The 14716-nt window shown below is 40.2% G+C and overlaps 1 protein-coding gene across 1 annotated transcript in view; it reads left to right on the top strand.

The window, feature by feature from the left end:
* The window catches only part of epha8 (eph receptor A8), a 147670-nt gene that overhangs the window by 118838 nt on the left and 14116 nt on the right, over nt 1–14716 (top strand). The window contains exons 11-16 of the mRNA XM_080892017.1: nt 3491–3587; nt 5887–5954; nt 6274–6399; nt 7021–7206; nt 11126–11187; nt 12944–13153. Coding sequence (XP_080748143.1) covers nt 3491–3587; nt 5887–5954; nt 6274–6399; nt 7021–7206; nt 11126–11187; nt 12944–13153 — 749 coding nt within the window. The remainder of the gene's footprint in view (nt 1–3490; nt 3588–5886; nt 5955–6273; nt 6400–7020; nt 7207–11125; nt 11188–12943; nt 13154–14716) is intronic.

Raw genomic sequence — 14716 nt, 5'->3', positions numbered from 1 at the left:
AGATCTTCTCGAGAGCAGTGATGTTTTGGGGCTGTCGCCGAGCAACACGGACTTTCAACTCCCGCCACAGATTTTCTATGGGGTTGAGGTCTGGAGACTGGCTAGGCCACTCCAGGACTTTCAAATGCTTCTTACGGAGCCACTCCTTTGTTGCCCGGGCGGTGTGTTTTGGATCATTGTCATGTTGGAAGACCCAGCCTCGTTTCATCTTCAAAGTTCTCACTGATGGAAAGAGGTTTTGGCTCAAAATCTCACGATACATGGCCCCATTCATTCTGTCCTTAACACGGATCAGTCGTCCTGTCCCCTTGGCAGAAAAACAGCCCCATAGCATGATGTTTCCACCCCCATGCTTCACAGTAGGTATGGTGTTCTTGGGATGCAACTCAGTATTCTTCTTCCTCCAAACACGACGAGTTGAGTTTATACCAAAAAGTTCTACTTTGGTTTCATCTGACCACATGACATTCTCCCAATCCTCTGCTGTATCATCCATGTGCTCTCTGGCAAACTTCAGACGGGCCTGGACATGCACTGGCTTCAGCAGCGGAACACGTCTGGCACTGCGGGATTTGATTCCCTGCCGTTGTAGTGTGTTACTGATGGTGACCTTTGTTACTTTGGTCCCAGCTCTCTGCAGGTCATTCACCAGGTCCCCCCGTGTGGTTCTGGGATCTTTGCTCACCGTTCTCATGATCATTTTGACCCCACGGGATGAGATCTTGCGTGGAGCCCCAGATCGAGGGAGATTATCAGTGGTCTTGTATGTCTTCCATTTTCTGATGATTGCTCCCACAGTTGATTTTTTCACACCAAGCTGCTTGCCTATTGTAGATTCACTCTTCCCAGTCTGGTGCAGGTCTACAATACTTTTCCTGGTGTCCTTCAAAAGCTCTTTGGTCTTGGCCATGGCGGAGTTTGGAGTCTGACTGTTTGAGGCTGTGGACAGGTGTCTTTTATACAGATGATGAGTTCAAACAGGTGCCATTCATACAGGTAACGAGTGGGGGACAGAAAAGCTTCTTACAGAAGACGTTACAGGTCTGTGAGAGCCAGAGATTTTCCTTGTTTGAGGTGACCAAATACTTATTTTCCACCCTGATTTACGAATAAATTCTTTACAAATCCTACCATGTGAATTCATGGATTTTTTTTTCACATTCTGTCTCTTACAGTTGAAGTGTACCTCTGGTGCAAATTACTGACCTCTGTCATCATTTTAAGTGGGGGAACTTGCACAATCGGTGGCTGACTAAATACTTTTTGCCCCACTGTACTTACTTAACTTTGAAGATATACAGAATGGACAGAGTGAGCATGTTTTGCTATTACTTTGTACACACTAAAAATTAATAATGTGAAAAAATGTACATGATGCAATAACGTCTTTCACGGTAAGTCATAGTAATGGTAAAAGAAAGTACACCATTTCTGCTTCCATAGGAAATCCAACTGGAAAGTAGAATCCAAGTGCTGCTGATAAAATGCACTTGCTGAACCTGATTATCTGCAAGCGTGAGCACCTTTATAAAAGCTGAAATTTTAGCAGTTTATTGGTTTTGGAGCATTTGTTAACTTAGTGTCAAGGAGAAAAGGCATCATCAGCAATTATTGCTGCTCAGTTGTCTTGGAAGGGTTATAAGACCAAACTAGCAAACAATACACACACACACACGCACATACATAAAAAAAAATCCCCTCTCGCCCCTGCTGGTGGTCTATCCTTCGAGCTTGGATCCTCTACCAGAGGCCTGGGAGCTTGAGGGTCCTGTGCAGTACCTTAGCTGTTCCTAGGACTGCTCTCTTCTGGACAGAGATCTCTGATGTTGTTCCTGGGATCTGCTGGAGCCACTCGCCTAGCTTGGGAGTCACCGCACCTAGTGCTCCGATTACCACAGGGACTACTGTTAACGTCACCCTCCACATCTTCTAGGGTTCTTCTCTAAGCCCTTGGTATTTCTCGAGATTCTCGTGTTCCTTTTCCTGATTTGCTATCACTCAGTATAGGTCAGCTGTCAGCCATCTTCCTCTGCTTGTCATTTTACCTCAGGGGCATTTTGAAACATCTGCACCTGAGATCTTCCTGGTGCGGTAAATCCCAGACTCTATCAATCTTGTGCTACCTGATATTCCTGCCAGTTCTTTTTGTACTGATGAACGGGTACATGGCTCAAAACATGAGTGTTTTGAGCATGGTATGAGCCCCATCAGATAGAGGAAATGATCAACATCCAGAAATCCTACCAGTGGCTGGACAAAGCTGGACTGAAAGACAGCACAGAGGCACTAATCATGGTAGCACAGGAACAAGCTCTGAGCACAAGATCCATAGAGGCTGGGGTCTATCACACCAGGCAAGACCCCAGGTGCAGGCTATGTAAAGATGCCCCAGAGACAATCCAGCACATAACAGTAGGGTGCAAGACGCTAGCAGGCAGGGCATACATGGAACGCCATCAGCACGTGGCCGGCATAGTGTACAGAAAAATCTGTGCTGAGTATGGCCTGGAAGGCTTGGAAGGTCAAAATGGGAGCTGCCCCCTAGGGTGGTTGAGAATGACTGTTCCTGTTTGATTTCCAGATATAGACTGACAAACTGGTGATGGTTAACCAACCAGATATAGTAGTGGTGGAGAAGCAGAGTGATAGACGTAGCGATACCAAACGACAGCAGCATCACGAAGAAGGAACATGGGAAGGTGGAGAAGTACCAAGGGCTCAGAGAAGAGCTCAAGAAGATGTGGAGGGTGAAGATAACATTGGTCCCAGTTGTGATTGGAGCACTTGGTGCAGTGACTCTGAAGCTAGGCGATGGGCTCCAGCAGATCCCAGGAAAAACATCCAAGATCTCTGTCCAGAGGAGATCAGTCCTAGGGACAGCGAAGATACTATGCAAGACCCACAAGCTCAATTGTTTATATTATGAGAGATCACAAAAACCACATTGTGTCACAGGGATCTTCACACCTCGGATATTTGCATTTGTTGGCTTGGAGACTATATTGTTCACTAGCCTCAAATTTTGATCAATATTTCTTTTCACTCTATAAAAACTCTGTCTTTCTTGTTCCCACATTCACTGCTACTAAGCTCATCTGATAGTTGGTGCACACTTCTAACACTTACTGTGTACTTCAGTGTTCACTGAACCAAAACGTTTAGTTTTATTATGCAGATCAACTCAGACATCGATGTATCTATGTATGACAGTGTACTTAAAGATATAGATGTAATCTTTTATGACAACATTCGGTCTTTCTGGGTATTTGACCACATTAGCTGGATATTTCCTACCTAATGTGATGGACAAACAGGAGGTGATTGTTAAATGGCGAGGCTATTTAACAAAGCTCCAAATTTCTGTTTATCTTGTTTAACCAATGACACTCTACCTGCCACCTGTGTTTACCAGTGTCTGTGTTTGTGTAAACTGTGAGCATTTGTGGCAGCGTTCCCTCAGCTAACACACTGTGTTTGTGTGTCTCTGCAGTTCCTTTGCGTTACAACACCATGACCATCATCTGGATCTGCATGGCCCTGGTGTCTGGTCTGGTCACCTTTCTGGCCATCATCATCTGCAGGAAACGGCAAGGCTACACTTTACCACACTACCCATCTCTGCTGTGTGTGGAACAATTTCTTACACTACTCTTACGACCATGCCTCTTTGTGTAGTTTCTTTTGATCAAATCTCTCGTGTGCGCTGTATTTCTCTCAGCTGTTGCCACCTAAAAATGTGGGAGAAGATATTGTTTAAGCCTGTGTTTGAGAAGTACCATTAGTACCTTTTAGTACCCCTTATGACGTTAAAATGTTTGTAATGCTAGATGCACAAGAAGTCTGCATGCTATATTTTCAAGCTTAAGTATAATGTATAAAGGAGAATTTTGAAGGCTAATATTCCTTAGCCCTTGCTGTCTTATTTAGCTAATTTCCTAACTTGTAATTTCCACCTCATAGTGGTTTTAATTATGTTGATTCATGTCCAGTAGCTTGCAAGCCAAATATTCATACTTATCCCACCCCCCTACCCCTCCCTTTTGATGTCTTTTAGTTACATCTCTGTAGAACTGTACCAAATAATTAATTTCATTGCCCTTAATTAATTTACACTTCAGTGCATATTAGGTTTTTCATTGCCAATAGAAAAAGTGGGAAAAAATATAATGAGTTAGAGAACTCCAGACAAGATCCTGCTGTCGTGACTGGAGAGTTTTTAGCATATGCCACTGAGGCAAAAGAAAAAGAAAAAAGAAGAGTTGGTATTTGAGTTTAGGGGGATGGCCACTTTACTCATGAAAATATTTAACTACAAGGCAATAATAAACCACAAGGGAAAGGTTTAGTTTTTACAAAGAAAGTAAACTGCATTAAACAGCGTTGCAAAATATTAATAGATATAATATATCTATTATACTGATTAAAATTTTAATGCAATATATATCTAAGAAAATAAAACAAAGTAGCCTAGCTAATGCTAGCAGTCATGCTAATGCTAGCATGCATCTCATTTGTTACTCATCTCACTTTTTTAGCTGATGGTCAGTATTTAGTGGACATACCAGGCTCTAGAGCTCTAGACCTACATATTTACCACCTGCTTTTTTTTTCTAATGACCTGCAGGGGGTGAGTCCTGCAGTTGCAAAAACACTTTTTAAGAGTAATTTGAGGTGAAATTCCTTCTTGTTCTGTGATACTTTCCTGATGACTTTATGGGTTCAGTCACTAGTTTGAGGGCATATTGAACACAACATCTTTTAAATTATGGTCCAAATTAGAGTCAGAAATGAGAATAAACCAAGATTTACTTATAACATGGGTGCAGTGCCCCTCAGTTTTACAGTGTGATCAATCATCCTGTTTTAAAACACCAAGGTGATGACAGGGAAACCTCTCAGCTCAAGGCTCTAAAACAGAACTTTACTAACATTAGGTACATGGTATACATATACCAAAGTATACATGTAGGTTGGTAAATGGGTACCAATGGTAAAATCCATCTTATATATACAGTCTATGCTAATAAGCACCATAATCACTTTGTTGCACTCTGGGTAGGTTGTCAGTCACTGATTTATTATACATCTTTATCAAAATAGTAAACTAGGATATTTTTACATGTAAGCAGGAAATGAAATACCCTGCAGTGCATCAGTGTAGACCTAACATCAAAAAACACATGCCCTAAAGCTACAGTGGCAACATTTGAACGTGTATGAGTGAAGAAGTCATTTTCCTTTTCGCTCTTAAATGTACTCCTGGGATGTCTTTGCTTTGCCTTGTCAATATGAATATTGATTCTAATAATGTTGAGTTTTAATTATGTGGACATGCCCATAGAAAAAGGTTTTCTATTATAAAAATGATACCTCACCTCGCCAAACTAACAGAAAGGAATTTTACTCTTTAACCTTTTATCATCCTCCAATTCACCAACAACCAGTCTAGAGTTAGGGGTAGGGTAATTGGAACCCCTGTGTGGAGAAGCTTTTAACAGAAAACATGCCAAAATGATGTATATATAATGTATGAAACTATAAGAAAAGTCCCCTTTTTTCTACATTACATTTTATTCTGCAGCTATAACAAAAAACACCTAGACCACCTCAACCAGTCTACCCCTTGACTGGTTGCCAGTAACACCGTAAAGTCTCACTGCTTGTTGTTAATAAATGACTAAGTGTCAGTAAGTGATGAATAGCTTTGTTAAACTTAGTAATTAATTATGAGCAAATATTGATTTAGTAATTTTCAACTATACTTAGAGTTTGAAAGTGTTTTCCACTATTGTCCTGTATTCATCCCTCTGTATATGTATGGGCATGTGTGTGTGTGTGTGTTTTTGTGGCCGTGCGTGTGTGTGTGTATGTGTGTGCTTTGTATAGACACTGTGGCTATAGCAAAGCCTTCCAGGACTCCGACGAGGAGAAGATGCATTACCAGAATGGTCACGGTATGTTTGGCCCATTTCTCAATTATTACTAATAATAGATTAGATGGCATTCTTTGACAAAGTCGCATTTTCATCCCTGTTTAATAAAGTTCATCCTCAGAGCAAACAATTTTCATCAGGCTCTGAGTGATTACAGGAGAATACACTCCTTGGCCCCTGCATGCTGTGTATTCTTCCACTCCCTCTGTCTGCTCTTTTTTCCGTGTCATTTCTCTCCTCTTTCATCAGGTTTTCCCTGCACACACCGGTGACGGGGCTCAGATGCGATGTTGCTCTCATTCTCCAATATGTGACCAAATGCTAATGTTGTTTATCTTAGTGTCATTCCCCGATGCGAGGTTCTATATCGACCCACACACGTACGAGGACCCCTGCCAGGCGGTCCACGAGTTTGCCAGAGAAATTGAAGCTTCCAGGATCAAAATAGAGAAAATCATTGGTTCAGGTAAAACCATGAACTTGTGTGTGCTCACACACACACACACACACACACACACACACACACACACACACACACACACACACACACACACACACACACACATACATAGTGAGAATCATTGGCTATGCTAACTTAAAATCATTGGCCGGTGTAAAGGCTGTGGTGTGCAGCAGAGAGGAGGATAGCAAAGTGGAATCAGAGCGTTGCGTGGGGCTGTCAATCAAAGCTCCTCAGACAGGAAGAGAATACTAACACTGTGTCAGCCTCACAATTCACTGTGCTACATATGACTGCTGCAGCCAGAGACAAATAGAAATGTATGACACAGACGCATTCAAACAGTGCAACCACCAGTTTAAAGTTCTGTTGAGCTAAAGATAAGAATGGATTGCTAATTAGCTCTTGGCAGCTTTTGCACATATATGTGAACAGATAGTTTGTAAGTGGGTTGTTTTCTCTTATCTACCCTGGCAAATTAAATGACATGTTCTCATTCACACAAATGGCTTAGGCGTGGGTGGAGGGTGCAGGGAAGCACGACGAATTTTTACCATTGTGGAACAGATTTAAAGGCTGAATATGTTTGATGTGCTGCATTACTGTGTTCCTCTGCCATGTTTTCAGGGGAGTTTGGGGAGGTTTGCTACGGACGTATGAGGCTCCCGGGAAAACGAGACATCCCAGTGGCTCTAAAGACCCTGAAGGCAGGATACACAGAAAAGCAGAAGAGAGACTTCCTGGCCGAGGCTTCAATAATGGCCCAGTTCGACCACCCCAATGTCATCCGTTTAGAGGGGGTAGTAACTCACAGTACGCTCCATCAACTACAATATATCATTGTGAAAAATATAGATCATTTTCAAAACTATTTGCTTTCAGACACAGGTGTGGCAAGACCTGTATTAATTCTGAACTGTTTATTCCACTATACTTGCAATTGTGGCACAGAAACTCTAGAGAGGGAGGCCTGCCTGAAATGCTTTGGCAGCACACGTGTCGTCAACATTATCAACTATAGCATGCTAGCTGGGCTGGGGTACCCTTCCAGATGGGCAAACACTATTACAAAGGATGTGTTTATTCACTCTAATGCTTGATTTACAGTACTTCATTAAATCCCGATGCCCTATGCAGTTTCCTAGCTTGATGTACTCTTTAAACTCCTCATTGTAGCTATGCAGACCACAACATGCATATTACTACTAAATGATGATAGTGTATAGTTAAACAAAGTTCAGTATTTTTGTTTTTCCCATTTTCATAGCTCACATTCCAAGTCCAACATTAACAGCTCTGTTTAAATCTTAATAGCGGAGCAGTCCTGGCACATCAGCAGACAAGTGTAAAAGCAAACAACACAAGTCTCTGGGGATTCAATGATTTTATTTATTTTTTTGCTTTTTTGGCTAATTGGAAACAGAGGCAGAGCCAGACTTTTATCTGCTGAGGCTCTGGCCACGCATCGGACCAATCCAAATAACCAACGAAGAAAGCCTGGGAGCTACACATACTCACAGAACCAGGCTTGCAGCTAGCAACTAATATTTTGTCTAGCAAAAATCTTTAATGCAGAATTACTTCACAGTTGTAGTTTTGTCAGGAACATTCAAACAGTGCAAGCACCAGTTTGAATTCTAATTGTCCCGTTAGATTTATCAAAAAATGAGAACGTGACTTTTTGTGGTCTTCCAAATTAAGTATTAATATCAGCCTTACCACACCTCTAAAAACGGTTTGACGAGGCACTGCAGCTTCTCTGATCACACATGTACATAAAGTCAATTTTGTCTATTGATTAAATAAATAAAGTTTCCAGTGAAAAGCCAGTGTTACTACAGTGCATCCAAATAGTATTCACTGTGCTATAATTATTCCACATTTTGTTAAGTTACATCTCCACGATCTCCTCCATGATGTGGAGAACCACACACCTGCTTATTTATAATGTCCCGTAGTTTACATTGTATGTCATAAACCAAGCCATGAAGTCCAAGGAATTGTCTGTAGACCTCCAAAACAGGATTGTATTGAGGTACGGATCTGGGGAAGGTACAGAAATAATTCTGCAGCATTGAAGTACTCAGTGAGCACACTGGCCTCCATCATTCATAAATGGAAGAACCCTTTATGAATGATGACTCTTCCTAGGCTGGTTGCTTGGCCAATCTGAGCTTTCAGAGTAGAAGGGCCTTAGTCAGGGAGGTTACCAAGAACCCGGTGGTCAATCTGACAACCATTTCTGCAATCAGGTCTGTATGGTTGAGTGGCTGAACAGAAGCTACTCCTCAGTTAAAAGCACATGACACTCCTCCTGGAGTTTACCAAAAAACACCAGAAGGACACTCAGACCATGAGAAACAAAATTCTCTGGTCTGATGAAACAAAGATTGAACTCTTTGGCCTGAATGCCAAGCATCATGTCTGGAGGAAACCAGACATTCACCACTCGGCCAATACCATCCCTACAGTGAAGCATGGTGGTGGCACTATCATGATGTGAGGATGTTTTTGGGCAGCCAGAACTGTGGGACTACTAGGTTGAAGGAAAGATGAATGGAGCAATGTACAGAGACATCCTTAAAGATAACTTATTCCAGAGTGCTCTGGACCTCTGACTGGGGAGAAGGTTCATCTCCAACAGGACAATGACCCTGACCACATAGCCAACATAACAAAGGAGTGGCTTTGAAACCACTCTAAGTATGCTGTTACAAGCTTGGCACACTTATTTTTGCCAGTTTCTCCCATTATTCTTTACAGAATTTCTTAAGCTCCATCAGGTTTTTCAGATCCCTCCAGAGATGTTCAATTGGGTCCAAGTCTGGACTCTGCGTGGGACACTCAAGAATATTCACAAAAAGTTGTGGCTGTAATTGATGCTTCAACAAGGTTTTGGCCAAAAGCTGTGAATACACTGTAGGTATACTTTAAAGGCTAAAATTGTACTTCTAGTTTCTATTTCATTGTATATCCTTAAATCTCATACTACCATCATATTTAAATATTTTAATCAATTCAAACACCAAAATAAACAGATGAACACACTGTGAAGCTGTTTGGAAAGCCTGGAGAACTATTGATCAAGACTACTAAGAAAGTCTAACTCCCTAAAGAAAATAAAGCAATGCGGGCATTTAAAGACTTTTGCACACAATTTATGATGTAGGCATCCCTTTTGTAACAGCATATACACTGCCAGGCCAAATGAAAAGTCTGTTTCATTGGATCACCTTTACTTTTAATGACAGGACACATTAATTGTAGCATAAGTTTATGCAGTTATTTCCATCCAGAGTTGCATTAACTGTGTGTCAAGATTTTCTATTGATGATGGGAAAATTGGAATACTGTATAAATTCTTCTCCGGCAAATCTCAAGTTTTCTAAATGGGGCTAAGGTCTAGAGTCTGTGGTGGTCAATTCATGTGTGATCATGTTGTCTCAGTGGGCTCAGAGTCCACTGAACCTTGGCAGAAGAAAAAGATCAGTTATCTGGTAATACTGCCTGAAAGCGTAAAACTGGACTTATCAGACCACATGACCTTTTCTCAATCCAATCTTTTTGCTCCCGAGCAAAGTGAAGCCTTTTTTTTTAGTAACTTTACTTGTTAAGTGTTTTTGTTTAAGCTAAATAGTTACTTAGTCCCAGTTCCTGGAGTTCTCTTCATAATGTGCAGGTGGACATGCTCTTACTGAAACATAGCTTAGGTTTATCTTTTTACAATTTGATTTCATCAAATGTTTCACTGATTTCCAATCAGGAACATGTGATATTTTTCTTGATTTCTTACTCATACATGATGTTTCACCACTACCCTTCCATCCCCTTAGTTGTTTTCCTTGCTTGGTGCAGGCCAGTAATCATACCCTTCTGAAAAAGAGTAGTATCTGTTCCACAACCATGGGGCATGTTTTCTAGCATAAAACGATCATCACTGCATTAAAAAACAACCTGTTGCCATGTGAATCATACTAATCAAAGCAGTAATGATTCAATACAAGGCTTGAGTTGGAAATCTATGGATTAGAGAAATAAAAATCTAATTATATGGTTTTATGGTTTATATGGTTTTGTTGAGATTTAGATGTATAATTTAGCTGTCTCATTTTGGTTGAAGAAGATTCACATTGTGCTGGAATTCCATACAGCATGTAATTTAATAAATGATATTGTAGATAATAATGTAGAGGAGACAGCCAGTTTGGGGGTGGGTGGGTTGTACAATGTGCAGCTTTGAAATACTAGAAGAACATTCCTAGATGATCACAGATTCAACATCTCTCTCTTGCGTATTTTCCAAGTTGTATATATAACTGTCAGCAACTTTTCACAATTTATTTGAACAAATTGCTACAGTAAGCAGCTACCAGCGAAGTGTCGCATTCAGACCTTCCTTGAGTCTAATTAAATTGTTGTCTATTTGTGTGGAAGCACTACAGACTCACAACTTAATTAGAATTAGTATGCAGTGTCGCTAAAGACAAGAAACTCTTCCAAGAAACCACCTGTATAGTTAGACACTGACAAGTAAGAGAGAAGGACAGAATATTACAGGTTTTTGAGTGATCGAATCCCTTTAAGAAAATAGAGGTAAACACATTAAATAATAGAATTAAGACATTGCATCTGTTTTTATTCAGCACCTGCATCACTTACTGTACAGTGTGTACAAACAAATAAATAGCTGATATCCAAATAAGCTCATAAGGTTTTTGGTTGGTGTTTCCAGGCAAACCAGTGATGATCATCACAGAGTACATGGAGAATGGTTCTCTGGACTCCTTCCTCCGGGTTGGTATTTAAACTCTCAGTTAAAGAGCTCTATACTCCTTTTTCCTTTAATGCCATCTCATTTCAACTGTTTTAGTGCACTTCTGACTGTTGATGAGTTGTTCAGCTAACAGTTTGTGTAATGTCTTCCTTCCTTTGATTTTCTCCTAATGCGTTAGTGGAGGGGTTTGTGCTACTCACTTTCAAATGCTAGCTGCATGTCCAAGAACTCAACCCACTGTAGCATCAGAAATAATATGGTAATAGACCAAACACAAAACAGCAATCATGTTCAGCAACTATTGAAATGTTCATGAAACTTTAAAGAAAAGTGTTGCCTTTTGGCAACCATCTTGGTAATGCCTGGGACAGTTATTGTGAAGCTCCTATCTTGGATGGGGAAAGACCCATAGCTGTCCTTTCAGTGATCACTGGCACATAAAAAATGAGATCTGTCTTTTAAAATGCTGTTCATTCTAAGATAAATGTGTCTGGCTCAGTCTACATGAAACAAATTCCATTTTCAGTTTTTCTATGCAGTAAACCAAGAAAATAAATCTTTATCATGAACCGTAACGTGCATATATCAATGCAGCATTATAATTGTCTCATATTTTACCCAGTTTCTGTTACTGACTTGGTCTTTTTTGGGCAAAAACTGGACAACCACCATTTGCTCTGCTGTGAAATTTCACTATATATTTATGTTCAGGACTCACCGAGTGCCAAAACTCTGTTTTAAAATCTCTCCAATAACACATAACGTGGTTGTGCAAATGAGTTTGTGCCTGGCTGTAAACTGCCCCTGGCACACACACACACACAGAAATGGAAAATTAAAATAAGGCTTTGTTTTTCATTTATACTCAAATCTAATTTTGAAGCAACCTATTCATGAAGCTTTGATTCACAACTTTCATTAGTTTTCTGGTGTTTTGTCAATTTCACTATGTTTCCCCTATTAACATTTGTCAGATGGCTAGTGAACCACCACAGGTAGGTTAGGAATAGATTTGTGTTTAGACATGTTGGATAAGCAGTTTCAAAAACTGCTCGTGTGGCCTTTCAGATCATCTCCCTCACGCATTTTGGCCTCTCACCTCTGTGATAAGATTTCCATTTGAGTATGCCATATAGGGAAACACTACATACAGTGCGTTGGTATGAACCTAGCACTAACTTTACCAGTCATAACCAGTAACTGGTGAACTTTTAGCACTTTAAACTCACCTTAATTCTCATTAAAAACACTGAATCTTGTGCCCTCATTAACATCTTTGAAAAATAGCACTGACACCACAGCAGAGATCAATTCAGTTGTTAAAATGGAAAAAAAAAATCCTATCTTGTGATGTTGGGCATTTTTTCTGTTGATGTTTGGTGTTTGCATGTTTCAGAGTACAGTGACATTACTGACAGTGTGATGCAGAGCTGTTGCAAGGAGTTGAGAATAGTGTAGAGGAGCAAATATGAAAGTTTTCTTTAACATCATGTATAGGTTGGTTTAACATTGTATTACATTGACAATGTCAAACAGCTCCTGTATTTGCTCATATGATAATACAGCAGATTATTACTTAAAGCAAATCCCTGTCATGTTTTATTCTCTTATCTTTACTCTTTGCTCTATCTTGATTAAAATCTCTTCTATTATCACTGCTTATCTTCTCAGCTGCTATGCCATCGCATTATTTTATTTTTTTTGATCTAGCCTTAATACTCTACCTCCCTGCCACTCCCTTCCTGATCTTTAAATTTTTTTTGTTCCTTCTTGCAGAGACACGATGGCCAGTTTACCATTATCCAGCTGGTTGGCTTGCTGCGTGGCATCGCAGCCGGCATGACCTACCTGTCTGACCTGGGCTACATCCACCGCGACCTGGCCGCGCGCAACGTCCTGGTCAACAGCAACCTGGTGTGTAAGGTGTCTGACTTTGGGCTATCCAGAGTACTCGAGGATGACCCAGACGCTGCATACACCACCAGTGTGAGTTTTCACATTGAGGCAAGCATTAATGCAGCGACACACTCACACACACACACACATGCATGCAGGTGTGATATTGTCTCCTATTAACTTTGCTATAACACACAAAATGACATATGATTTAAGATGAATGAATGACATAATAATTAAAATATTTGTATAATAACACACTTAATGTAACATAATATTACTAATCACTAGGAATGATCTTTTTTTAACAATAGAATATGCATTTAACTTAATAATGTTTATTTTGCTTATAAGTGACAGTGAAAACTGGAGCAGTGGAGTATAGGCTAATGGAGATCATAGATCACGGTTCACTTTTCCTTCTTTTTAACTCAGTTGTAGTTGTCTCATTCTAAATGTAAAGGTTTAACAACATAAAGCTGTTTATATCTGCAGCTTATTAATACAATTTGTCCTGCCGTTATTTAAAAATGCTTCTGTTGTGCCTTATCTCCCATAAGATCTTGCAGCTTTTAAAGAATAGCCACACTAGCACCACACCAGAAGCTGGTATATCTTGATTCCCGCTGATTCCTTTGAGGCCCCAGTTTTGTGTAAATGCCCAAATAAATTGATGGAGCGCCTTTAATTGTGTTGCTCAAGGCATCAACTTCAGTAAAATATAATCACATTCTGACCTTTAACTATCTAATGATAAATATCTATGCTACACTTTTATGAACACATCGAGCTTCTGAGATTATTATCACAGCATGTCTGTTCTGTCTCCACAACTGTAGAAAATACATTATCCAACACATCTTAAACTATAATTGGTGTTTAAAACCAACACACACACACACACACACACACACACACACACACACACACACATACATATATATATATATATATATATATATATATATATATATATATATATATATATATATATATATATATATATATATATATACATATATACACATATATATATATATATATATTGCACATATTAGGGGTGCAACGATATTCGTATCGATATTGAACCGTTCGATACAGTGCTTTCGGTTCGGTACGCATATGTATCGAACAATACAACATTTGTAATTTATTTTATCAACTTTCCTTCTGACGATGCTGTCTGTGTTGAGCGCTCAGTGGATCTGTGCTCGACAGTGCAGCCTAGGCGGAGTAGTTGACCGCAGATTCACTGAGCGCAGGGCAAGCTAGCGAGACAGAAGCTAAGCTCTCCTTGCAACATGGCAAATTGAACCTCCCCCACCCTCATTCAGATCTGGCGTTTGGAACTATTTTGGTCTTCATGTGACGTATGACCCTGAAGGTAAGCGCGTCATGGACTAAAGTAAAACAGTATGTTGGATGTGCCACGCAATGCTCAATTACATGGGTGGGAACTAGTGTGTTAGCGCAGTTAGCTCGTTAACGTGTTGGCCGTCCAGCACCACGCACGGGACGATCAGGGGTAGCTCGTTAACGGAGATTTGCCCTGTTGTGGCGTTAACGTCATTTCAACGAGATTAACGCTGACAGCACTAGTGGGAACACAACGAATATGACTGCACATTTACGCCGACATCATCCTAGTGCAAA

The sequence above is a fragment of the Rhamphochromis sp. 'chilingali' genome (genome assembly GCF_963969265.1).
Source record: "Rhamphochromis sp. 'chilingali' genome assembly, chromosome: 9".
Lineage (NCBI taxonomy): Eukaryota > Metazoa > Chordata > Actinopteri > Cichliformes > Cichlidae > Rhamphochromis > Rhamphochromis sp. 'chilingali'.
The sequence above is the reverse complement of the archived record's forward strand: the minus strand, read 5'-3'. Positions and strand labels throughout refer to the sequence as shown.